This window comes from Ambystoma mexicanum, chromosome 9, assembly GCF_040938575.1.
Source record: "Ambystoma mexicanum isolate Mex_15411 chromosome 9, UKY_AmexF1_1, whole genome shotgun sequence".
In the NCBI taxonomy this organism is placed as follows: Eukaryota; Metazoa; Chordata; class Amphibia; order Caudata; family Ambystomatidae; genus Ambystoma; species Ambystoma mexicanum.
In genome coordinates this window covers 1,462,563,221-1,462,589,661 of record NC_090931.1, presented here as the reverse complement: position 1 = coordinate 1,462,589,661, position 26,441 = coordinate 1,462,563,221, and the positions used below count along the sequence as shown (strand labels likewise).

Here is a 26,441-nt window from a genome sequence, read left to right as displayed (position 1 = left end):
TACCAATGTTACGTATTTCTAGGTTTATAAAAAGGTGGCTTGAAAAGTGCACAAACCATAGTAATTTACGCACACTTCTGTGCTTACCTTACTATGGTTTATGCACTTTTCAAGCCACCTTTTATAAGCATAGACATTTATAACATATTTCTATGTTTATAAAAGATGGCTTGAAACGTAAACAATTCAAGGCATCTTTTATAAAGCGTTGAGGACGGACAAAACCCGAGGTGGCTTTGTCCATCGACAAAGCTTTATAAAAGATGCCTTGAATTGTGCACGTTTCAAGCCATCTTTTATAAACATAGAAATATTTCTACGTTTATAAAAGATGGCTTGAAACGTACACAATTCAAGGCATCTTTTATAAAGCTTTGCCGATGGAGAAAGGCGCCTCGGGCACTGTGATCTCTGCTCAGAGCAGATAGATCACTGAGCCCGAGGCGCCTTTCACCCTCTGCGAACCCGCGGGCTCCGTGATCTAATCTGCATATTAGATCATGGAGCCCGCAGGTTCACTGAGGGTCAGTGACCTGGCGAGGGCAAACAAAGGAACTGTAACTTCCCTGATGACCCCTCAGATGAGGGGTCATCAAAGAAGTTACAGTGATTGACAGAAGTGCCAGCCAGCCTCAGCGACGCTGTGCCTGGCTGGCACTTCTGTCAGCTCACCTGAAATTAAACTGGTGGGCGCATCTCCCGTCGCGGCTGCGGCGTGATAATGCATCCCGCCAATGTTGTGTGGGATGGGGGGCCCCGGCAGGGCCCCGGCTCAGTCCCTCTTTTTGGAGACTGCCGGGGCCCGGCCCCGGCCCACTTTAAGCACTGGGAGTGAGTGTTGCATGAATGTCAGTTGGGGGCCTGAGCTGGGAGTGAAAGGATGGCCGGTGGGTCTGTTGCTGTAATGTCCACTTGTGTCCATCTGAACCTGTGATGTACACAGTACGAGTAACTGGATCTTGTCATTGGTGGCCTAGAAGTCAAAGTGTGCCAGGGACACAGAGCGTTGCTCATCCGAGACGCTTACTGGTTCCTCTACTAGTTATGGGTCTGAAATCCATCAGTTAATGCACTACCAAACTTACCATAGAAGTATTAGAGTGAAGGGTTTTAGATGAGTTCCAAACTGTCTCAATGGAGGAGAAAGAAAGTCTATGCGCTCAAGCCTTTCCCAACCTCCCCCCCCCCCTCCAACCCATGCCAAATAAATCTGTATTGGGTGTGGGGGATGTGAGGGCAAGGCACATCCTTCACCTAGTTGCCTATTGGAAGCCTCCACCCGCACACACTAGGCTAGACGTGGCTCATCGGAGGCAGAGCACCACTGTTGGGTAACCACGTTCCTATTAGAACCCTCCACCCCCACACACACTAGGCTAGACTTGGCTCATCTCAGGCAGAACACCACTGCTTGGTACACACATTCCTATTGGAACCCTCCACCCCCACACACCGGGCTAGACTTGGCTCATCTCAGGCAGAACACCACTGCTTGGTGCCCACATTGCTATTGGAACCCTCCACCCCCACACACTAGGCTAGACTTGGCTCATCTCAGGCAGAACACCACTGCTTGGTACCCACATTGCTATTGGAACCCTCCACCCCCACACACTAGGCTAGACTTGGCTCATCTCAGGCAGAACACCACTGCTTGGTACCCACATTGCTATTGGAGTAGCTGGTAGGTTTCAAGAGACTCACCCCAAAGTTGTGCCCCAAAAGCCCCCTCCCCCAAGGAGAGCCCTCTCGTGGCACTTCCCTTCTAGAGACCACACTGCACTGGGCTGCCTTGCCAGCAACAGCTCCGTCCTGCCAAACAAAGAGTGGTGTATAATACTGCACGCATCTGTTACAAACAACCAAGTCCACAACACAGCTTCATTAAGTGCTGAGGACAAGCATGGTCGTCCTATTTTCATAGACACACTTAATAGCCCAGCAGGTAAGGGGTTAAAAGAACAATCCCACTATAGTCTAAGCAATACAAAACAAGTTAAACAGCTGAACAAGGGGAAGGAACTCCATTTCATCACAACTCACACCAATGCTACTGCCACCCACGGCCGAGGAGAGCACCGTCACTCCAACCCTTGGAGAAAACACGTAATCTGCGGGCCAGGGAAGTGGGCATGGGCAGCAACGTTACACATACAACATAGGTGGTCAAAGACAGCAACCCTATCATAGAAGGAAGCAATGTCACTGCAACCCCTGGGAAGAAGCCTGCAATGTCTGCAACCTCTTTCCCTGGCTGATCAATATCTGCCATCTCTCGCCCAACGCATTGCTGCTCTCTGCTCCAACTTTCAGTGCTATGTGGAAGACACTCAGCTCATTTTCAGGCTCCCTGTGCCACCTCTTCTTCTCTCATCTAGGACTGTCTGCTATCCAGGAGTGGTGTGCAGGCAACAAGCTCTGCTTGAACGCCAGTAAAACAGAGATTCTCCTCATCGGCACACCTACACCCTCCTTTCCTGTCACACTCTAGTCAACACCCTTGGCCCTCTTCCTGCTCCCACCTGTGAGACTAAGAACCTCGGGTCATCTTCAACTCCACACTCTCCTTTTTTCCTCACATCTCTGAGAAGTCAAAACTGCCAACTGCAGCTACTCAGGGGTATTCTTCCATTCCTCTCCTTCCCCCAGAAGCTCACTGTCTCTAGAGCTCTGGGCCTCTCAAGGCTGGACTATTGCAACAGTCTCTTCCTAAATCTGCCTGCTTCTACTCTCCGTCCTCTGCGACTCATCCAGAACAGGACTGCGAGACTTGTCCTTGGCCTCAAGCCCAGGGATCGTATCTCTACAGCACTGAAATCTCTGCATTGGCTTCCAGTGGCTGCATGGATTAAGTTCAAGACATTCTGCATTGTCCACAAAGCCTTAATATCTCCAACTCAAGCGCTTCATTCCTTCACCTCCAAATCCCTCAGGGTCAGCTTCCCAAGCAAGGAGTTGGTGGTAGATCTCTTTCTTCGGCTGGGGCCTCCTTCTGGAACAGCCTCCCTGCCGCTCTGAAACTTCAGGAGAACCATCTCCGGTTCCGGAAGCACCTCAAGACCTTCCTCCTTGCTTCTGCCAACTCTTCCTCTCCCCTGTCGATTTCCTGTCTGATACTGCACTACCTAGCTACCCTCTGATTTCGGGCCCAGGTCCCTGCCCATCATGTTGCACACCTGCACTGCCTCCCGGCAACCCTTGCACTTGGGTCTGTATCTGTAACCCTACATTCTCCCTACCTGTACTTTTGGATACCTGCTGTCTGCATTTACCGTTGCACCTGCCACCTGAGGGCCGCACTTCTAATTGTTTTGATCCCATGTACAGCACTGCCCCCCCCTCCTCTTTCCCCTGGCACAGTTCCCCTCCCGCCTCCCCTGCACTTGCGTGATCTCAAGGTCACTTGGCCTAGTAAGATCGTTGCATCTCTCCTCCCTCGGTTCCCACTTCCTTGCCTCGTCACGCCTTGAAACACTGTATAGGCGCGTTACAAATGCCAGATCATATCCCTTGGGAAGAAGCATGCAATGTCACTGCAACAAAGGGAAACAATGTTACTGAAACCAAATGGAGAGTCGCTGGCTACCACAAAATAACCCAAACAAGAACGCAGCAAGATTACTGCAATTTAGACGAAGAGGCAACCACAACCTGTGAAAAGGACAAAAATACTACTGCAATCCAGGGAACGAGAACACTTTGTTATTGCACAAAGGGTAAAGATAGCAATGTAATCGCAACTTGGGGACGTCATCAACATTAATACTAGGTACAGGGGTGAATATCGGTTTCTAAACCATCAATCAGCCCCACACCTCCAATACACCAGAATGGATCCAAACTGATTGTATGCAATCTAATAACACCATTAAAGACAACCCATCCTATAAAAGGAATGAAAGGAACAGGCAGTTTCTAAGACAGGAAAAGGGATGCACACTGGATCCTGACAGGAGGGTAGTCGGTATGGTTAATAACCACAATCGTTTTTAACAGCTACTTGGCTTCAGCAAAAAGGAAGAAAGGTCTTTAAAAGTATCTAGGGGCCTTCTGGGAAGGACCAGAAGGACAGAACCACAATTTACCTCTTGATGTAGTTGTACTTAGTGCCCAACAGCATCGAGTCAGCTTAGGGGTGCTTTTGAGGCTTGTGCAACAGCGCTCAAGACGGGAGTTAGTGGCAGGTGTCCGGCAGCAAGGCGGTTCGGCGAGCGGAGCTTGGCGAATGGCTTCAGGCGGGCCTTCTCAGCGACTCGGTGTCAGGAATCGTCTCAGTGCTGATTGGTGGTTCAGAATCACTAGGAGAGACGCCTCTGGTTCCTTCAGCGACTGCGGCTTAACAGCGGTAGCTAGAGGCTTGACAGCAGTCGGCATTGCAGATCAAGGAACTTGACTAGATCAAGAATATCCTTTAAGGCAACCGGCAGCAGGTGCTTGTCTAGAGACCTTCTGGCATTCCATATCCAGGGAGCTTGCTGCAGAGCCTAGCAGGGTACGCTGTGTGGTGGTTGGGTACCGGTTCTGAAGCGGCTGGAGGGTCTTTGGAGTTCTTTTCTCCCTCTGTTCCCTGTGAGAAGTTAAGCGGAGGGATCTTTGTTTACCTCTTTGTATGTTCCTGGCCTTCCTTCACTGGCAGAAGCCGTAAGGGATACTGTACCTTCAGCCAGGGTCCACGGATGAGTTGTTTGTGCTTCAAGGGAAGTCTTCAGATGATCTGCTTGAAAGAGGGGCTCCAGCCCCCTTTTAAAGCCAAGTGGGCCACAGCGATTGGTGTAGACTGAGCCTACCTTACTGAACAAATTCTGGGCTCCCTACAAACAATGTTCTATATGGGTGAGGTCATAACCAGAGTGCTTTGCAACAGGAAAAGGTATGAGGGTCCTACAAGAACAAGGGGTGTCCCAGAACCAATATTGCTGAACCATTCTCTCAACAGAAAGAGTTCTGGTCTGACTCCTTTGTGCTATTAGGTCCCACCCATCTTCTTGGCTGCTGTAATAAAAGAGTCTCTTGGGTTAATGCTTCTCCATGTGTGGTTCCTTTTTAAAGTGGCATATGAAGATGCTGAGAGACCAGACTCTCTGGCTTCTGAAAAGCACATTCTTGTATTTTATGAATGGGGTCCCACTAGTGGGGGTGGTCTACTGCAACAATAAACTCAAACATGTCAGTTCAATGTCATTGATTCTGAGAGGCAAGAGCTGGCTTCAGTTTGACACAGTTACATATGAAAGGTTTGTTGGGTTTCCTGTTTCCTTTGAAGCCAGGCCCCATGCAAGCCTGTTTGAAGTACCCTCTATTGGTATGTTAATCACTGACACCAGCTGCAGGACTAACAAAGGAGTAGAGCGGTTCCATAGGGCCCTTACCAGTTATTCAGGCCGTCCATGGCAGGGGGAAGCTTTTCCCCCCTCCTTGGAATGACATTGTGCTTGCTTCTTCTGTCATATTCCAGCTAAATTGGACAGGTGTGGACTCTATCTGTAGGCTGTGTTCATGCCGAGGCACACAGGTCTATGCGTTGGTTGTGTTGTGAGCATAGGAAAATGTGTGTCGATCAGCCCCACACATTTTCCTGATGCAGGCCTACCATCATACATTTACATAAACATTTTGAAAAAGCCCTGGCGAGCCCACGCCCACCATGCAGATGGTCGAATTCCTCACAAGAGGTCACAGGAAAAGAAACATCTGCGCAACCCATTGGAAAATGCAGCAATGTTACTGAACCCCAGGGGAAAAAAACTGCAATCCAAGGTGGGGGGGGAGACAATGTTACTGGGAGGGTGCAAAATATGCACCCGTCACTAGTCATTAGCTGACTCTTAGCGAGAAAAAATGGTGTGCTGTCCGCATGTATAAAATTGAGGTGGTGAGACACTTTTTTTATGGCTGGCTAGTAGGTTGCAACTTGAAATTGTGCAGCTTGTTACTGGAACACAGCACACAGGGGTAGAACACAGAAACCTTAATGGCACGTAGAGGAAACAACAGCAATGTTTTTGTATCCCAGGGGAAAAGACAGCAATGTGACAACCACAGCCTGAAAACCCAGGCATGAGAACAATGCAGAATATCCAATGGGACAAGCCTCAATGCGGGAATACCATTGCAGCAGTAATAGGCGCAGTATAAATACCCATCACATTACACTACTGCAAGCCACCGAAAAAAGAAGGCGGAAACTTTCGTCTAAGAAGGGTAACAAGCCAGATACGTTACTGCAATAGAAATACAGCATGGTCCATCCCACCTTGCCTACGGTAAAGACAGTAATGTTACTCCAATTTAGGCGAACGCCAATAATGCTACTGGGTATCGGTGGAAACACGTGAGTGTTCTTGCAAGCCGGGGGAAGAAGACAGCATTGTAGTACATTGCAGGGGAAGATATAACTGAAACCTTGCGGGGAAATGCCACCCCGGGGCAAGACAGCAACGTCATCGCAAGCCAGCGAAAAACAGCATGTTAGTCCAACACATGGGGAAGGCAGAAATATCAGTGCAAGCCATGAGAAAGACTGCAATGTTACTTGAAGCAAGAAGAAAACATAATAACGTTAATCAAACTTAAGAGTAAGAAAGCAGCAATACTTAAAGCTAGGCAATGTTACTCAAATCCCAGGGATAGCGAGTAATGTTACTGAAGCCATTGGACAAAAACAGCAAAGTTACTTTCAAACAAGGGGAAAGAAAGGCTACACTAGATCAGATAACATTGCAATCTACTAGAGCTGAGGAGGAAAGGAGAAAGGAAGAACTTCTCCCCAGCACGCTGGTAAGCACTGCAACATTTCTCCAGTTTGAAACCTAAATTTACATCAACATTGAAAGAATCACATCCATGTCACAGTCTCAGCAGCACACCAGGGACAGAAGAAACACGGCGTCCTGTAGAAATGGGGCTCGATGTTCTGTCGGGTAAAGTGAGTGCGATGGATTTTTGAGGGGCTAGAGGACAGAATCCACGGGTGAGGTTGACCTTATGGGGTCTAGGGCCGGTCTGTGGGGGCAGGACTCTGCTCAGATTCGTCTTCTCAATCTCCTATGGGGAAAGCGGGGGTGGGGAGGGGTGCAAAGGGGTTCGGGCTCCTGCAAGCCAGGGCGAGGCAGAGCAGCTTTGCGAGGTAGCGGTGGGTCTCCAAAGATTATGTGGGACGGGAGCAACCTCGACTGAGGAGTATAGGGGCAAAACCGTGAGGGAAAGGAGGAGGGGATGGTATACAAGAAACCTACATACACCCGGGCTCCTGGGAGAACGGGTCCATAGCAAACAGTGACAGTTCTTTATGGTAAAGGTGCAGCCTGCTGGGGCAAAGGGGTTCAGGATCTGTGCTGGCGGTGGGTAATTAGCGATGTGGTTAGGGGTGGCACGGGTTTCTGGGGGGGCGGAAATGCCCATTCTGTGGGACTGGTACCTGCATTCTGTCTGCTCCGAAGCTCTCCCCTGGAAAGTGAAAGCAGCTGACGTTTGTCCTTTCTCTATTTCTACTGTAGTAGAAAATGCCATGTAAACCGCAGGGAGTCCTTCTTTAGTTTCCACGACAAAAAGGACCTGCAGACCGTCCTTCTGACGGAGAACTAGACTGCTAGCTTCACTCACTGAACATGCCATCAGTGGACGCCAACTTTATAAATTAAGCAAGCCTCTGCTGCTTTTGCAGCTGACTGTCCCTGTGGGAAAGGTGGCTGTATTCAGTGATACGACCAAATGTAGAACATGGTGCACGGTTATATGAATATATGGTGCTCTAAGGTTTCCCGTGGCCATTCGTGAGAAGTGCATCCAGTAGTGTGATTTCACGTTGGATTCTGGGACTTGCAGTTTTTTCTTTCCTATTTGAAATGCGTGAAAACGACAAATCTCAGATTTGCAAAGTAAAAACAGGATTGAAAGAAGATCTTCTCACGCATGGACATGTCATGGGGAACTTGAGAGCTCTTGTTATAGCGCAGATTTTGCCACTTACGTGGCGATTTGTCTCTTTGGATCCTCCTAACAAAAAGTAAGTAATCAGAGCATTACCTCCACATCCACTCTTCCTCGTCCCAGTACTTACCTCAGGGGTATACCAAAGCAGCAACGAGGAAAAAAGTCCAAATGAGACACAGAACTAAAAACAGTGCAGAAAAACACACACCTTTAAAAACTCTAATTTCACATCCCCACAGACAAAAACTCTAACCCCGAAGGAACCAACCCCTGAGTTGGAGACAATCAACCTAAAGTGGTTGATGAAAACGTTTTGATCAGCCCAGGCGGCAGCCCCACAAATCTCCTGCAGAGAAACCCCCCGTGCATCGGCCCAGGAGGCCGCCAAATGATGACAGTCTTCTCAATACCAATCCAAGGTATACAACCACATGTAACCAGCCCTTACTCCACATAGAGGCCAGAAAACAAAACAACCAATAGGAAACAACACTTAATAAAATACTATGGCAACCCCTCGCACAGCACCAGAGCAATGCTGAGAGAACCCCAACACGAGCCATAAAGCCGCTCGCATTGAAAGGAAGTATCAGGGAGAAGAACAGCATCAGGAGGAAACATTTTACATAATGGAGAGCTGCTGGCAGACTCACGCTCTACCCGCAGAGCGATCAGTCCCCTCCCCAAATCTCCTTACCTGTACCCGGGCCCGCTTCTCCAGGACCCGGGCCGGAAAACCCTGCGCTGGCCATAGCCCTGCTGAACCCAGGCGAGGCATCGAACTCCACCGGGTCCCAAGCCCCGCAGGGTCACCCAGGAGTATCACCGCACCTGAGGAAGCCAAAGGCCCCGCCACACAGCCCCACCAGGGGGCCAGCAATCGTTTCTCCCCAGTGCCCCGTGCCAGGAAAAGAAAGCCCAACCTGCCGGAGGCAGGAAAAATTAAACTGAGTGACATGGCTATGGGGGAGGAGTTATAGGGATAAAAAGAAATAAAAGAAGGTTATGTGTCGGAGGCAGGGGCTTCATGAGGTAAGTACTGGGACGAGGAAGAGTGGACGTGAAGGTAATGTATAAAGCTGCAGAAGCCATAACAGATCAAATCTATTTTATAATAACTGATAAAACGCCCTTCTTGTTTGCACTGGTATCCTCCTGTGACAATAAGCCCACTCAGAACTCGAACAGCTTTATAAAAACCATATTGGTTAATTGGATTTAGCAGTAAATCGCTCTCTTTTTAACGTGCAGTTACCTCACATAATCTCATAATATTTTTGGGGCTGCAATGCTATTTTGCTTTGGTGCCCTCCAAGGAGATGCTGTGCTTCTCCCACGGCGTAAGCAAAGAGTCCCTCTGAATCATTAATGTAAAGCACTGCAAAGTGGCTATAGGGGTGGTATGCTGGTGTTTGCTTTTACGATGCACAAACATATATTTACTGTTTTTCTGGTACACTTTTCTACACATCATCCATAACACCATAAGACCATGCCGACTCGTGATAAGACGAATTTTAAAGAACAGATAGTTGGCACTTATTATGCATTAATGGCTACTGTGAAATTGCATGTATGGGTAATTTAGGAAAAAAGGCACATACAGTATTTAAACAAAAATTGTAACGCTGCATTATGATATGATATTTTATTTGTATCGTGCTCATACACATGTGTTTCAGAGCGAGACAAGGCAAGGGAGGGGAAAAGTGGAGAACACAACACCGATCTTACTATGCCCAGTGACATTGAGAACGTGCATGGGAAAGGGAAAGGCGATTTGTCGTGCATGGAAAGGGGAGAGAGGAAAGTGCGGGGCAGAGGAGAAACAGATAAATAATAATAAATAAAAATAAAGAAATAGAAAATGGAGGCAATAAACAGTGGTAGTGCAGCCAGCAAGTCGCAAGTACTGTGTTTACGGCAGCAGACTAGGTAAGTCTGATAAGTGCAGAAAAAGAAGAAATGGGGTGTGGGGGAATGTATGGGTACAGATACAGACCCCAGTGCGAGGGGTGGCCAGGAGGCAGTGCAGGCGGGTGGCAGGGTGAGCAGGTACCTGGGCCCAGGGGACAGGGTGGCCAGGTGCACAGTGCCAAGAGAACAGATCAGCAGGGGAGAAGGGGAGCAAAGGCAGAAGCAAAGAGGAGAGTCTTGAGGTGCTTCTGGGACCAGAGATGGTTCTCCTCAAATTCTAGAGTGGCAGGGAGGCTGTTCCAGAGGGAGGACCCAACCGAGGACATAGATCTACCCTCTGCTCGTTTCTTTGAAAAACGGCTGACCCCGAGGGAGTCGGAGGGAGAGGAGCAAAGAGCTCGCCAGGGGAGGTATTTGCGGAGGGATAGCTGAAGATATTTTGGACCCAGGCCCCAGTGAGCCTTGTGGACAATGCAGAGGGTTTTGAATGTAATCCTTGCATCCACAGGGAGCCAATGGAGAGATTTCAGAGCTGGAGACATAAGATCCTAGGGCTTGAGGCCAAGGGCAAGTCTCGCAGTCCTGTTCTGGATTAGTTGCAGAGGGCGGAGAGTAGAGGCAGGTGGATTTAGAAAGAGGCTGTTACAATAGTCCAACCTAGAGAGAACCAGAGCTTGGGAGACAGTGAGCTTCTGGGGGATAGAGAGGAAAGGCAGTGTACCTCTGAGGAGGTGCAGTAGGAAGTTTGACTTTTTAGAGACCTCAGAGATGTGGGCAGAGAAGGAAAGTGTGGAGTCAAAGATGACCCCAAGGTTCTTAGCCTCGCAGGTGGGGGTAGGAGGGAGGCTGGCCAGAGAGTGAGGGGAAATGATGGTGAAGGTGTGCCGATGAGAAGGATCTCTGTCTTTCTGGCATTCAGACAAAGATCATTGGCGGCACACCAATCTTGAATGGCAGTTAGGCAATCAGAGATGGGAGAGGAGGTGGCAGAGGGCAGCCTGAAAATGAGTTGAGTGTCATCAGCATAGCACTGGAAATTTGAGCAGAAAATGGCAATGCAGTGGGCGAGAGTTGCCAGGTATTGGTTAAAAAGCCAGGCGAGAGGTTAGACCCATGGGGAACACCACAGGTAGAGAGGAAGATAGATGATAGGGAGGACCCAAGTTGGAACTGGGAGGTTCAATCAGAGAAGAAAGAGGTTAGCCAGGCCATAGCCTGATCAGTGATACCCAGGTTATCACGGAGATGGTTGAGCAGGATGGTATGGTTGACTGTGTCGAAGGCAGAATAGAGATCGAGTAGGATGAGGACAGAGGGAACGTTAGGGTCAAGGTTGAATAGCAGATCTTCACGGATGTTCAGGAGAGCAGTTTCCGTGCTTCTGGCAGCTCTGAAGCCAGACTGATGGTCATGGAGACAGCCAATAGAATCAGAATGAAGGTTAAGCTGAGAGATGGCCAGCTTTTCCAGGAGTTTGCCCAGAAAGGGAGTAATGGAAATTGGGCGATAGTTAGCAGGACGGGAAGGATCAGCTGTGGGTTTCTTGAGAAGAGGATGCACAAGGAAGTGCTTCAGAGGGGAGGGGAAGGATCCTGAGTCAAATGAGTGGTTGCAAAAATCAGCAAGGGCTGGAGCGAGGGTGTCAATGTGGTCCTTGATGGTTTTAGAGGAACAGGGATGAACCTGTTTTGATTAGGCTTTCATAGATCGGACTTGTCTAGCGACCTCATCAGGGGAGAAAAGATGAAAGGACGAGAAGGAGGGTGGAGGGGTGGTGAAGGGGGGTTAGCTAGCACAGACTCAGAGGGAATAGGAGAGGGAGCGGGAGGGGAGCAGAGGGTGGACAGGATGTCCTGGGTGAGATAAAGTGAGAGGCAAGGGCATTGCAGAGAGCCTGGGAGGCAAGAGGAGGGGTAGAGACTGCAGCAGGGTTGGCCAGCTCCTTGCAGATTTTAAAGAGTTTGGCCGAGTTGTTAGATGCCGCAGAGACACAGGCTTGAATGTGGACTCTCTTCTTGGTGAGGACAGAGAGTCAGTATTGCCTTTGGAGCAGGCAACAGTCCAGTTTGTCAGAGGATGAGCAAGAAGCCCTCCATGTCCTCTCAGCCGCCCTACACTTACGTTTAAGTGTAGCTAGGTCAGAGTCATACCAGGAATTACACTTAGCTTCTGACTTCAAGTGCATCCTCATCACAGGGGCAAGAGCATCAAGAGTATCAGAGATAGACGTGTAGAGAATTGACAGGGTTTCATCAGGGTGTGAGTCAGCCAGAGGAGGATGCGGGTAGAGAAGGTGTCAGCGAAAGCCTCAACTGACACACGCTTCATAGGTCGGATGTCCGAGAAGGTAGGTGGCAGTGTTGGGGTGGGCTTGGCTAGGTGGGAAGAGAGTGAGAGATGAGAGGAGAGAAGGATAATGGTCACTCCACGAGAGAGGAGTGGTCAGTGGGATAGAGAGAGGGAGGCCAGAGGAGATCAAGACATCAAGTGTGTGTCCTGCAGAGTGCATCAGGCCAGAGGGGAGGATAGAAAGGGAAAGGGAATCGCAGAGGTCACGAAAGAGCAGAGATGAGGGACAGGGAGAATCGAGGTAGATGCTGAGGTCACCAAGGAGGAGGAGTTTAGTGGTTGAGGCCAGGAGGGAGGAGGAGAGGTCAGCCCACTCAGAGAGAAAAGAGGTGATTTGACCAGGGGGCCGGTAGAGAGTGGCAACAGTAATAGAGTGACTAGGAGAGATTGAGAGCCTGCAGACAAGGCATTCGAAAGAGGAGTAGATCTGAGTGGGAATGATAGTGGCAGGAATCCACTCAGGAAAGATCAGGGCTACACCCCCTCCAGGCCGAGTGGATCTGGGTGCGGAGAGGATCGTGTGGCCATCAGGGAGGAGCAGTGGCGTCGCCAGGAATCAAATTAGGAGGGCCACAGAGGGGGCCAAAGACAAAAGTAGGGGGGGCACAGACAAAAGTAGGGGGAGAACAAGGTCACTGCTCGTCTTAGGTGGGGGGGGCAGTAGGGGGGGCACAGGGTTTCACAGGGGGTGCCCGGCCCCCCCAGGCTCCTCCCTAGCGACACCACTGGGGAGGAGAGTGTCAAAGCTTGTGACAGAGCTGGCCGTGAACCATGTCTCCGTAAGACCAAGGATATCAAGGTCCAGTTCTTCAAGGAGGTGGCAGATGTCAGAAAAGTGTTTGACGGCCGAGTGAGAAATAAGCGTGGCAAGATGAAGAAGGTTGCCAGTCTTAAAGACTTTAAAGGGAGGGGTACAAATCAGAGGTACGCCCTGCTGAGTAGTGGCGGTAGCCTGAAGAGGAGCAGAGGAGGGAAGAGTGGGCAAGGTAGCCGAGGAATGAGAGGAGGGGACAGTCGGAGATTAAAGGAAGTTGATGAGGTGAGGGAACCCCCTATCGAAGAGGAGGAGATTGGCCTGAGGATCTTGGACCATGACGGTGCCATTTAGGTAAACATTAAGGATGATTCTGGAAGAGTCGAAAGAAGCCATTAGGACATCCCACTGAGTGCCACCATTTATGGGAGAGGAGGAGACAGGACAGACAGCAGAGATCATATTGGGGGGTCCATAGATCCGGCGAAGGAACAACAAAGAGGATGTAGGTGAGGGTCTGTCTGGAAGAGGCGCTGGTATAGGTACCAGCAATAGGGAGACCAGGGTTTGAAGCCAAGATATCCTTTTTACATTTCTTCTTTCCAGACTTGGTGAGAAGGGAAGGATAGTTGATAGAGAAGCAGTTGGAATAGATGGGAGAAACAGAAAGCGCTGTGAGTGTGGAGAGAGGGGATAGAGGGAGGAGAAAGCAAGTACAGCGGTACAGAACAGTCACTGGACTAGCAGGTTACAATCAATGGACAAAGTTAAATGCAAAATACACCCAAGTTTGACTTTTATGAATGAGGGCCAGGTAGTTAACAAATTGATAGCAGGCATCAGAAGGTAAAAGTGAGTACAGAACAGCTTCAAACTGATACATAACAGAGAGAGCTGAGAGTACCCGCTGCTAAAGGAAGTACAGGGAAATCAAGAAGGGGGAACTAACCCATGCAGAATAAGGTAGCAGAGTCATGGTGGTAGTTCAATAGTCCAGGGGCAGCAGCCTCAGTGAGGGTTGGGCTGTGGCAGAACACTCTTCTAGCGGCCTGAAAGTGGACAGGAAGCTGACAGGGGCCTAAAGCCTGTCGGCCAACAATAGGATACTTTATGGAGCCCAATGACATGCAGGTAAGTAGATAGCAGGGAAGCACTCACGCTGCCTTCACAGGACGAAAAATGCAGCGGCCATTATGGAATTACCACGTGTACAATGTTGAAAAAGCACCGCAGTGCAGCAAAATCCAGCACTTGCACCAACACGAAAATGAGGGCCACCAAAGAAAAGATGCAGGAGAGCACAGCAAAAACGCACAGGATGCATGAATTAGCTTCCTCCAACAGTGCAATATCAGAGCTATTAACTATAGCAGTGTGAGTTTCCTCCAGTAGTGCCCTGTTTGGTCTACAGGGTCCAAGCAGTGACCCCTTCCACCAATGCCATAGGACCCCAGCAGTGTGAGCTGTCAGTGCTATAAGGATCTAGTCTCGTGAGTATCCTTACAACAACAAAAAACAGACTGGATGCCATCGAGTTCAAGATGTTTGCTTTCAAGGTTCTAGGGTTCGGATGTGCAAGCCTCCACCATCAGAATCCTGTCAGTGTTTTAAGACCCTCGCAGTGCAGGTTCCACCAAGAAGCACAGTGGCAGTGCTTTAGGAAACTAGAACTGAGGGGGTTCCTGAATAAATACACTGCCAGTGCTCACGGGGGCCAGCTGTTACCTTTCAGTTATGTAGGACTCTAGCTATCTGACTTTCTCCCAGCAATGACTTTTTTAGGCACAAAGGCCCCATCAGTGTGAGTGTCCTCCAGCATTGCCTTGGTAGTGTCATAAGACCCCGGCATTGCCCTGTCCATGCTGTAGGAGTCGAGCAGTGTACGTGTCCAGCGCTCCATCATGGTAACATCGTCCAGCAGTGCATAGTCAGGGATATAGGGCCCCCTCTTAGAGATGCACCCAACAGTGACCCATGGGTGCTCTAGGATCCTAGAAGTAGCATGTATGTGCTGTCGCACTACAGCTTGACAAACCTCCTCCAGCAGGGCTTTAACGTAGCTTCAAAGCATCAGCAGTGTGAACTTCCTCCAGCGGTGGCTTGACAGTGCTATAGGACTCTAGCAGTGTGAACGTCCTCCATGAGAACATTGCCACTAGTGCAGAATGCCCGGGATGCTTTTGGACTCTCGCAGTGTAGCGCTTTCAGGGGTTCATTATAACTGCTATAGGACCCAAGTAGTGCTCCTCCCGTGCTATGGGATAAGAACTTTGAGCTTCCTCTACAGTGCCACATCAGTGCTATCATGGGCTATTAGTGCACGCTTCCCCCAGCAGTGCCCTATCAAGGCTACAGGAGTCCAGCAGTGAGAGTTCCTCCAGAAGTGCTATAGCGGCTTGACCATCCTTCAGAATACAACCTTCAGGCTATAGAGATGGTATCGCGAACCACTTTCCCTAGGCCCAGTTAGCGCTATGGACTGAAGTCGTGTGAGCTTTCTCTAGCAGTTCCCTATCAAGGCTGCAGGAGTCCAGCAGTGAGAGTTCCCCCAGAAGTGCTATAGCGGCTTGACCATCCTTCAGAATATAACCTTCAGTCTATAGGGCTCCAGTTTCCTTAGGCCCAGTCAGTGCTATGGACTGAAGTTGTGTGAGCTTTCTCTAGCAGTTCCCTATCAGTATTACAGGACGGCGGCAGTGTGAGCTTCCTGCCGAAATGGATTCAGTGCACTACATCAGGGGCACACATTTCAATTTGATAGCCACTAGACGGCCTTACAAATTCACTCGCAGCCTCAATTCTACACATACACAAGGCATGCCATTTCTTTCCCACCAAGAGTCAATTATCGACCAACCAGCTCAAATCACAAATCGTCCACAAAGGGAGGACCCGCAAAGAACCCTTCTCCTGTCACGCACCTACCCCGTGGAACATGATTGTGGTTTCTGCTTGGAATACCCCAAACATTCTCCTATTTCAACAACACCTGACGAAGGCCTAATCCCAATGGAAACACAGACCGACCCACAGACCGCAACCAACAGCATTGCCCTACTGAAAGATGCCAGCCCAAATGCTGGCTATGCACACCCCATAAAGCGCTGCGCTGCTTTTGTGCTAGGCCAGCACTTTAAAAAAAAATGAAATAAAATGTCATTGAAACCTGAATGAGATTGCTACATTTTTTGAAGCTCTATGTGCGATCAAAAGCAGAAACTGCATTAAGGAAAAAATGAAGGTACCACAAAGGTTGATAAAAGTGCAGCAAAAAAGTGAATATATTGGACAATTTTGGGGGTATTCTGAGCAGTAACAGCAGTCATGTTCCAGAGGGTAGCTGTGTAAGAGGAGAAGGATTGTTTGCAGGGCCTCTCTTTGCTGACGATTCGTGATTTAAGCTCGTTGGTCGATTTGTTGTTTTTCTTTATTCAGCATGTCCCACATTTTAATTAATTTCATGAATCATGCATCACACTTCTGCACCACTGCCACTTCCGCCACACCCAGGAAAACCAGCCATACCATGGGACATTGGGCCTCATTATGAGTTTGCAGGTCTGGAAACAATGGTGCCGGTAAAACTACAAGTCTGCCTGCCGGAGCCGCTGTGGCTTCAGGTCTGACCCTGCCGGTCTAACGTCATTTTTTGCTCCCTGTCAGAAAATCCTACCAATAGGAAAAAGTGACGGGGTAGGAAAATCTGACAGCCTAGCCTGTCATTTTTTCATACCCAGTCAGAAATTCCTACCGACAGCAGTCATTGGGCAACCCACCCAGAGGTAGGAAAAAGTGACGGGGTAGGAAAATCTGACAGCCTGACCTGGCATTTTTTCCTACCCGTCAGAAATTCCTACCGACAGCTAGCATTGGGCAAGTGACGGGGTAGGAAAATCTGACAGCCTGACCTGTAATTTTTTCCTACCCGTCAGAAAATCCTACCGACAGCTAGCATTGGGCAACCCACCCAGGGGTAGGAAAAAGTGACGGGGTAGGAAAATCTGACAGCCTGACCTGGCATTGTTTCCTACCCGTCAGAAATTCCTACCGACAGCTAGCATTGGGCAACCCACCCAGGGGTAGGAAAAAGTGACGGGGTAGGAAAATCTGACAGCCTGACCTGTCATTTTTTCCTACCCGTCAGAAAATCCTACCGAGAGCAGGCATTGGGCAACCCACCCAGTGGTAGGAAAAAGTGACGGGGTAGGAAAATCTGACAGCCTAACCTGTCATTTTTTCCTACTCGTCAGAAAATCCTACCAAGAGCAGGCATTGGGTAACCCACCCATGGGTAGGAAAAAGTGACGGGGTAGGAAAATCTGACAGCCTAGCCTGTCATTTTTTCCTACCCGTCAGAAAATCCTACCGACAGCAGGCATTGGGCAAGTCACCCAGAGGAAAAGTGACAGGGTAGGAAAATCTGACAGCCTGACCTGTCATTTTTTCCTACCCATCAGAAAATCCTACCGACAGCTAGCATTGGGCAACCCACCCAGGGGTAGGAAAAAGTGACGGGGTAGGAAAATCTGACAGCCTGACCTGTCATTTTTTCCTACCCATCAGAAAATCCTACCGAGAGCTGGCATTGGGCAACCCACCCAGGGGTAGGAAAAAGTGACGGGGTGGTAAAATCTGACAGCCTGACCTGTCATTTTTTCCTACCCGTCAGAAAATCCTACCGAGAGCAGGCATTGGGCAACCCACCCAGTGGTAGGAAAAAGTGACGCGGTAGGAAAATCTGACAGCCTAACCTGTCATTTTTTCCTACCCGTCAGAAAATCCTACCAAGAGCAGGCATTGGGTAACCCATCCAGGGGTAGGAAAAAGTGACAGGGTAGGAAAATCTGACAGCCTAGCCTTGCATTTTTTCCTACCCGTCAGAAAATCCTACCGACAGCAGGCATTGGGCAACCCACCGAGATGTAGGAAAAAGTGACGGGGTAGGAAAATCTAACAGCCCGACCTGGCATTTTTTCCTACCCGTCAGAAAATCCTACCGACAGCTAGCATTGGGCAACCCACCCAGGAGTAGGAAAAAGTGACGGGTAGGAAAATCTGACAACCTGGCCTGTCATTTTTTCCTACCCATCAGAAAATCCTACCAAGAGCAGGCATTGGGCAACCCACCCAAGGGGTAGGAAAAAGTGACAGGGTAGGAAAATCTGACAGCCAGAACTTTCATTTTTTCCTACCTGTCAGAAAATCCTACCGACAGCTAGCATTGGGCAACCCACCGAGGGGTAGGAAAAAGTGACGGGATAGGAAAATCTGACAGCCTAACCTGTCATTTTTTCCTACCCGTCAGAAAATCCTACCAATAGCAGGCATTGGGCAACCCACCCAGGGCCACCAAGAGGCCAATGTGGACAGGTCTGCATACAGACTGGTGCAGCAGAGGTCTACTGCACACTTTACATAGCGCTACAGGCTTCTGCATTTTGGTGCTTGTAGTATTTATTATATGTCAAATTTAATATAGAACTCCAAGTTCCAGGGTGCAACGCGCGGTTGGCTAAAATTATAGGATCATCCTACCATTTCCTACACCATGAGGGGAAACTGTACGATTTGGTCACAGAACAAGTGTGTTGATAATTGTCCAGTAATCAGGGTATCTGCCAAAAAAAAAAGATGTTTTTGGAGGGGACACCATTGTGTTACCTGACTGGCATACTTTTGTGTTTGTGTTCAGTGGTTTGTGAAAAATGGCGGTAATTCTGCTACCGTCCAAAAAGGTGGCAGTAATGGAATTACCACTTTTTGCCGTGCCACTGAACTTGTAATGAGGCCCTTAAAGTGTGCTGCTTTTAGCTCAGTTGGGTGTGTGTTGTGCTCGGTCGAGCTATGGGATGCTTCTGTGAGCTATGGGTTTCTTGTGTGAGCTATGGGATGCGTGTGTGAGCTATGAGATGCTCGTGTGAGCTATGAGATGCTTGTGTGAGCTATGGGATGCTTGTGTGAGCTAAGGTTTGCTCGGCTGATGCAGTGGGTGGGCATCAAGAAGATGCAATCTAGGGTGGTTTGTGAAGTCTTGAGAGGAGCCTGTACTGGGATGTAATTGGGTGCTTGGCTATACAGCTCGGGGGAGCTTATGTGGGTGGGTGGGCTGCTGGGGTGAGCGAGGCTGGGTGGGTGCTGTGCTGGGGTGAGTTACAGTGGCGTGCTTGGATGAGCCACAGTGACGTTGTTATTTGCTCTAGTGTCCTAGGGTGGGTGGGTGATGTGCTGTGATAAGCTATGTAAGCTTGTTCAGATGCTGGGTGGCTAGGTTAAGTGGGCTGGGTGCCGGTATGAGCTTAAGTCCAGTGGGATAATGAGGTGAATTAGGGTAGGCGGGTGTGGTTGGTGGGAATAGCTCTGGTGGGTGTGGGGCTAGGATGAACTAGAACGGATGGTTTGTTGGGTGAATTAGGATCGGCGTGCTAGTCTGTGTCATGCTAGGCTGGGGTGTTTTGCTGGTGTGAGCTACGGTCAGTGGATGTTGTACCTGATGAGCTAGGTGGGTGGGTGCTGTGTTGTGGTGAGGTAGAGTGAGTGGCTAGGGGCTGAGATGAGTTAAAATGTGCGCAATGTTGGGGGAGCTTATGGTGGATAGGATGCTTGGATGATGGGATGCTTAGGTGAGCTTGAGTTGACAGATGGGGTGCTATAGTGATCTTGTGCTGGAGTGATCTAGGGTGCAGGGGGTGTTGCTAAGAGGTAGAGGAGGGTGGTTGTACTGCACAGGTGAGCTAGGGCGGGTAGATTGTATGCTAGTAAGAGTTAGGGTGAGTGGTCGGTTGGTGGTGAGGTGGAGAGAGGAAAGGTCGGGAGTGTACTGATGCAAGCTGGGATTGGTGTGTGGATTGGTTTGCTGAGGCAGCTTATGGTGCCCTGGGTGAGCTATGTTGTGAGCTAGGGTGGGTGGGTGGTGAGCTGGAGAGAGGAAAGGTCGGGAGTGTACTGATGCAAGCTGGGATTGGTGTGTGGATTGGTTTGCTGAGGCAGCTTATGGTGCCCTGGGTGAGCTACAATAAGTATTGTGCCAGGGCAAGCTAGGCCGGGAGGATTATATACTGGAGGGAGCTAGGGTGGATATGTATTGTGCGGGGATTAGTTAGGGTAGATGGGTGGTGTGCTGGGGTGAGCTAGGGTTCCTGGGTGTGGTAGGTTGTGCTGGGGTGAGCTAGGGTTCCTGGGTGTGGTAAGTTGTGCTGGGGTGAGGTAGGTGTGCTGGGGTGAGCTAGGGTTCCTGGGTGTGGTAGGTTGTGCTGGGGTGAGGTAGGTGTGCTGGGGTGAGCTAGGGTTCCTGGGTGTGGTAGGTTGTGCTGGGGTGAGCTAGGGTTCCTGGGTGTGGTAAGTTGTGCTGGGGTGAGGTAGGTGTGCTGGGGTGAGCTAGGGTTCCTGGGTGTGGTAGGTTGTGCTGGGGTGAGGTAGGTGTGCTGGGGTGAGCTAGGGTTCCTGGGTGTGGTAGGTTGTGCTGGGGTGAGGTAGGTGTGCTGGGGTGAGCTAGGGTTCCTGGGTGTGGTAGGTTGTGCTGGGGTGAGCTAGGGTTCCTGGGTGTGGTAAGTTGTGCTGGGGTGAGGTAGGTGTGCTGGGGTGAGCTAGGGTTCCTGGGTGTGGTAGGTTGTGCTGGGGTGAGGTAGGTGTGCTGGGTGAGCTAGGGTTCCTGGGTGTGGTAGGTTGTGCTGGGGTGAACCAGGGTTCCTGGGTGTGGTAAGTTGTGCTGGGGTGAGGTAGGTGTGCTGGGGTGAGCTAGGGTTCCTGGGTGTGGTAGGTTATGCTGGGGTGAGGTAGGTGTGCTGGGGTGAGCTAGGGCTCCTGGGTGTGGTAGGTTGTGCTGGGATGAGGTAGGTGTGCTGGGGTGAGCTAGGGTTCCTGGGTGTGGTAGGTTGTGCTGGGGTGAAGTAGGTGTGCTGGGGTGAGCTAGGGTTCCTGGGTGTGGTAGGTTGTGCTGGGGTGAGGTAGGTGTGCTGGGGTGAGCTAGGGTTCCTGGGTGTGGTAGGTTATGCTGGGGTGAGGTAGGTGTGCTGGGGTGAGCTAGGGCTCCTGGGTGTGGTAGGTTGTGCTGGGATGAGGTAGGTGTGCTGGGGTGAGCTAGGGTTCCTGGGTGTGGTAGGTTGTGCTGGGGTGAAGTAGGTGTGCTGGGGTGAGCTAGGGTTCCTGGGTGTGGTAGGTTGTGCTGGGGTGAGGTAGGTGTGCTTGGCTGAGCTAGGGTTCCTGGGTGTGGTAGGTTGTGCTGGGGTGAGGTAGGTGTGCTTGGCTGAGCTAAGGTTCCTGGGTGTGGTAGGTTGTGCTGGGGTGAGGTAGGTGTGCTGGGGTGAGCTAGGGTGCCTGGGTGTGGTAGGTTGTGCTGGGGTGAGGTAGGTGTGCTGGGGTGAGCTAGGGTTCCTGGGTGTGGTAGGTTGTGCTGGGGTGAGGTAGGTGTGCTGGGGTGAGCTAGGGTTCCTGGGTGTGGTAGGTTGTGCTGGGGTGAGGTAGGTGTGCTGGGGTGAGCTAGGGTGCCTGGGTGTGGTAGGTTGTATTGGGGTGAGGTAGGTTTGCTGGGGTGAGCTAGGGTATGTTAAGGTGCGCAAGGGTGGTTGGGGTGCTGGGGTGAACCAGGGTTCCTGGGTGTGGTAAATTGTGCTGGGGTGAGGTAGGTGTGCTGGGGTGAGCTAGGGTTCCTGGGTGTGGTAGGTTGTGCTGGGGTGAAGTAGGTGTGCTGGGGTGAGCTAGGGTTCCTGGGTGTGGTAGGTTGTGCTGGGGTGAGGTAGGTGTGCTTGGCTGAGCTAGGGTTCCTGGGTGTGGTAGGTTGTGCTGGGGTGAGGTAGGTGTGCTGGGGTGAGCTAGGGTTCCTGGGTGTGGTAGGTTGTGCTGGGGTGAGGTAGGTGTGCTGGGTGAGCTAGGGTTCCTGGGTGTGGTAGGTTGTGCTGGGGTGAACCAGGGTTCCTGGGTGTGGTAAGTTGTGCTGGGGTGAGGTAGGTGTGCTGGGGTGAGCTAGGGTTCCTGGGTGTGGTAGGTTATGCTGGGGTGAGGTAGGTGTGCTGGGGTGAGCTAGGGCTCCTGGGTGTGGTAGGTTGTGCTGGGATGAGGTAGGTGTGCTGGGGTGAGCTAGGGTTCCTGGGTGTGGTAGGTTGTGCTCGGGTGAAGTAGGTGTGCTGGGGTGAGCTAGGGTTCCTGGGTGTGGTAGGTTGTGCTGGGGTGAGGTAGGTGTGCTGGGGTGAGCTAGGGTTCCTGGGTGTGGTAGGTTATGCTGGGGTGAGGTAGGTGTGCTGGGGTGAGCTAGGGCTCCTGGGTGTGGTAGGTTGTGCTGGGATGAGGTAGGTGTGCTGGGGTGAGCTAGGGTTCCTGGGTGTGGTAGGTTGTGCTGGGGTGAAGTAGGTGTGCTGGGGTGAGCTAGGGTTCCTGGGTGTGGTAGGTTGTGCTGGGGTGAGGTAGGTGTGCTTGGCTGAGCTAGGGTTCCTGGGTGTGGTAGGTTGTGCTGGGGTGAGGTAGGTGTGCTTGGCTGAGCTAAGGTTCCTGGGTGTGGTAGGTTGTGCTGGGGTGAGGTAGGTGTGCTGGGGTGAGCTAGGGTGCCTGGGTGTGGTAGGTTGTGCTGGGGTGAGGTAGGTGTGCTGGGGTGAGCTAGGGTTCCTGGGTGTGGTAGGTTGTGCTGGGGTGAGGTAGGTGTGCTGGGGTGAGCTAGGGTTCCTGGGTGTGGTAGGTTGTGCTGGGGTGAGGTAGGTGTGCTGGGGTGAGCTAGGGTGCCTGGGTGTGGTAGGTTGTATTGGGGTGAGGTAGGTTTGCTGGGGTGAGCTAGGGTATGTTAAGGTGCGCAAGGGTGGTTGGGGTGCTGGGGTGAACCAGGGTTCCTGGGTGTGGTAAATTGTGCTGGGGTGAGGTAGGTGTGCTGGGGTGAGCTAGGGTTCCTGGGTGTGGTAGGTTGTGCTGGGGTGAGGTAGGTGTGCTGGGGTGAGCTAGGGTTCCTGGGTGTGGTAGGTTGTGCTCGGGTGAAGTAGGTGTGCTGGGGTGAGCTAGGGTTCCTGGGTGTGGTAGGTTGTGCTGGGGTGAGGTAGGTGTGCTTGGCTGAGCTAGGGTTCCTGGGTGTGGTAGGTTGTGCTGGGGTGAGGTAGGTGTGCTTGGCTGAGCTAAGGTTCCTGGGTGTGGTAGGTTGTGCTGGGGTGAGGTAGGTGTGCTGGGGTGAGCTAGGGTGCCTGGGTGTGGTAGGTTGTGCTGGGGTGAGGTAGGTGTGCTGGGGTGAGCTAGGGTTCCTGGGTGTGGTAAGTTGTGCTGGGGTGAGGTAGGTGTGCTGGGGTGAGCTAGGGTTCCTGGGTGTGGTAGGTTGTGCTGGGTTGCGGTAGGTGTGCTGGGGTGAGCTAGGGTGCCTGGGTGTGGTAGGTTGTGTTGGGGTGAGGTAGGTTTGCTGGGGTGAGCTAGGGTTTGTTAAGGTGCGCAAGGGTGGTTGGGGTGCTGGGGTGAGCCGCATGTGTTGCAGTGATATAGCCGGGCTGGGAGTGATCAGGGTGTCATAGGGTATGGGGTGGACTAGGTTATGGAAGTGAGATTGGGTGGGTTCTTAGGGTGTGTGTGTTGGTGTGATGCTGCAACGGGCAGGGGGGATTCTAGGTGAGGAAGAGTGGGAAGAGGGTTAGGTGTGATCCTGGGGTAGCAAGTGTGGGTGAGCTATTGAGATGCTTGGGTGGGTGAACTCCTGGGGTGAGCTCTGGGCGGGTTGCGGGGAATCCACAGAGGTCTGCCTTGCGCAAATTGCCCCAGTTTTTATTAGCCACAATCCCAGACAAAGTGTGATATTTGGTGGGGAAAAAACACAATGTTCACTTTGTCTGGGGTTCTGGGTAATACATTCTGGGCCGCTTGGCGCAAGTCAGACCTCTGTGCATTCCTACGGGTGTCCTCTTTTGGGAAATGCATGGGGTTCCCTGTTTTACTTTGCTGGCTTCGACACCCTAGGCCCAAATCTGTAGGTTGCCCACATGAACAAATTGTGCTGTGGCGAAAGGCTTGGGGTTACCAGCGGGTTACCCTTTTCCTTTTGCGCCCCCAGTTGTCATGACTTCAGTCGGGCGGCGTTTCTTTTCTTTATGGAGACGCCATTAACAGTTCCGCCACGTCTGACGGCCGTTCTGGGAGCACCGCTCTAGTGTTTTTTCCAAGATGGCCGCCGGCGTTTACTACTGCCGGCTCATTGTGGCGTTCCTCGCGTTGCACCTTCACTGTACTCTGCGTCTTGAAGGTAACGCTAGTGTATCTTTCCTCCGTGTGTTTTCTCTTGTAATCCTTCCCTTGTTTCCCCGTCTCCCTCTGGTCTCCCGGTGGTTTCCCTTTTGCTGACTAGATCCGTACGTCTTGTACTGGTCTCTCGCTCTCTCTCTCAGTTCCCTTGCCCTTCTGACTTTCAGCCTGCCTTCCCTTGCCCTTGCCCTTGCTGCTAAGCTCTTACCTCCTGGTCGCTGGTAGTTCCAATCTATCTGGAGTCATTTGTGCGCCCTTCCAGCTTCCTAAAGTGCACTTTTCACAGCTGGTTCTCTGGCGTCTCCCCAAGTCTACTGGTGAATCTCCGTTTGACCTACCTTTTGGGCCGCCTTCCGCTGCAAGATTATTCTACCGGACTTCGCATTTCCACTCACTCCTTCATCAGAACAACTCCTGCAGGGTTTTTTCTGCCCTTTCGGGCTTTTTCCCTGCTCAGGGGCCGGCTCCCAGGAGTCCCCGCTGTTCGTGTTCTCTAGTTACCCGACAGTGTGGCATCCCAGGGAGCTCGCCCCTACTTACGTCAAAAGAAAGAAGCAAGGAAGACTGATAAGACTCAGACCCGAAGACGTCCTGGAAAGAGGCCAGAGCTACAAGAGAGGTTCACAGACGATTCAGGTGAGGAGGAAGGAGGGGAACGTTCAGTCATTCCTGACAGAGTGCAACGCCAAACTACCTCCATGGCTTCTCTCGAGCAGTACCAAGAATTGGTAGCAGCCATTCAGGGGCTTACCGTAGAAGTGCAATCACTCCGGTCCGAAAATCAGTCTCTGCGACAACAGGTAGCAGCTCGTGAGGACGCCCGTGGAGATCTACCACCCCTTCCTTTACCTTGCGGGAAATTCAACGGAGATCCTAAAACTTTAAAGGTATTCTTGGATGCCTGTCAGTTATATTTCACCTTCCGCGCTCGTACTTATGAGACCACCAGGGCTAGGGTGGGTTTCCTAGTGTCTAACTTAACGGGAAGTGCCTTGGCATGGGCTTCGCCGTTGGTATTACAGGCTGATCCAGCTACGGCTCATTATGATCAGTTTGTGCAACTCTTTAAGTCGCGCTTTGACCGACCCGAGGTACAGTATGCCTCTTATGAAGCAATCATCGATATCAGACAGGGTACGCACGACGTACAGTCTTATGTTACCTCCTTTATGCAGCTTGCCGCTGATGCCGGATGGCCTGAGACTGCTCAACAGACTTTGTTTCGTCGCGGCTTGCAAGAAGATATAAAGGATGAATTGGCACGTATTGCACGACCTCAGACGTTTCAGGAACTAGTGTCCCTCGCTCTTCAGATTGAGTATAGGTTGAGAGAAAGAAGACAAGAAAGGAGACGTCCACGACCTTCTCCATCAACCTTCTCCCCAAATCCTTCCCGGGACCATTCAACCTCATCCGTTGGGGAAGAACCGATGCAAATAGGCACCACCCGAGGACCTTTAACAGCCGAAGAGAAGAAGAGAAGAAGAGAGCTAGGTCTCTGCATGTATTGCGGTTCTAGCAAACATCTGCTCCGAAACTGCCCTGAGGTTCCTCCACGCCGCCAGGGAAACGATTCACCCCGAACCTAAACAGGGATAGGTTCGGGGGTGTTGGGATGAATCCCTGTACCAACACTTTGACTTCTCTTCCCCGTGAAGATAATCGTCTGATGGTATTTCAGGTTAGACTGTCCCGAGATTCTTCTACCTTCTGGGAGGCATTAGCCATGCTGGACTGTGGGGCAGCAGGGAATTTCATCGATGTATCCTGGGCTCAGGAGAATGATGTGCCCATTGTCCCAAAGAATCTACCCATTCCGGTGGAAGGAGTGGATGGCCAGCCTCTGTCCTCAGGACCTGTTACTCAAGAGACTCTGCCACTTCGGGTTGAATTGTTCCAACATCGGGAGGAAATGGCATTCGATCTCATTAAAGCAGCGCATTTCCCGGTTATCCTGGGGATCTCGTGGCTGCGTAAACATAACCCAAAGATCGATTGGTCAAACAATACTATTCAGTTTCAGTCGCAACTTTGTCTTAATGAATGTCTGAACTATAAATACTCTCTAGACTCCATGCATACGTGTGATTCCATGCTGGCGGCTTCACTCCATCAAGTACCGGTACATTATCAGGAGTATGCGGAGGTCTTCATGGACAAGCAACCCCATTCCCTTCCTCCTCACAGAAGAGAAGACTGCACCATTGAGATCCTACCAGATGCGTCCGTTCCCTTTGGAAGGATGTTTCCCTTGTCATTACCCGAGCGGAAAGCTCTGAAGGAATACCTAGACTGT

At 51.0% G+C, this 26,441-nt stretch overlaps 1 protein-coding gene across 3 annotated transcripts in view; it reads right to left on the bottom strand.

Moving 5' to 3' along the window:
* Nucleotides 1–26,441, bottom strand: part of DNPEP (aspartyl aminopeptidase) — a 297,181-nt gene that overhangs the window by 247,100 nt on the left and 23,640 nt on the right. Inside the window, exon 1 of one of the 3 annotated variants that reach the window (XM_069616887.1) lies at nt 8,630–8,725. The exons of 1 other annotated variant lie outside the window; for it this stretch is intronic. In XM_069616887.1, the coding sequence (XP_069472988.1) occupies nt 8,630–8,710 (81 nt within the window). In that variant the 5' untranslated portion in view covers nt 8,711–8,725. Of the gene's footprint in view, nt 1–7,417; nt 7,515–8,629; nt 8,726–26,441 lie in introns of those variants that run through there. One more of the 3 variants, XM_069616886.1, reaches the window with a different exon arrangement.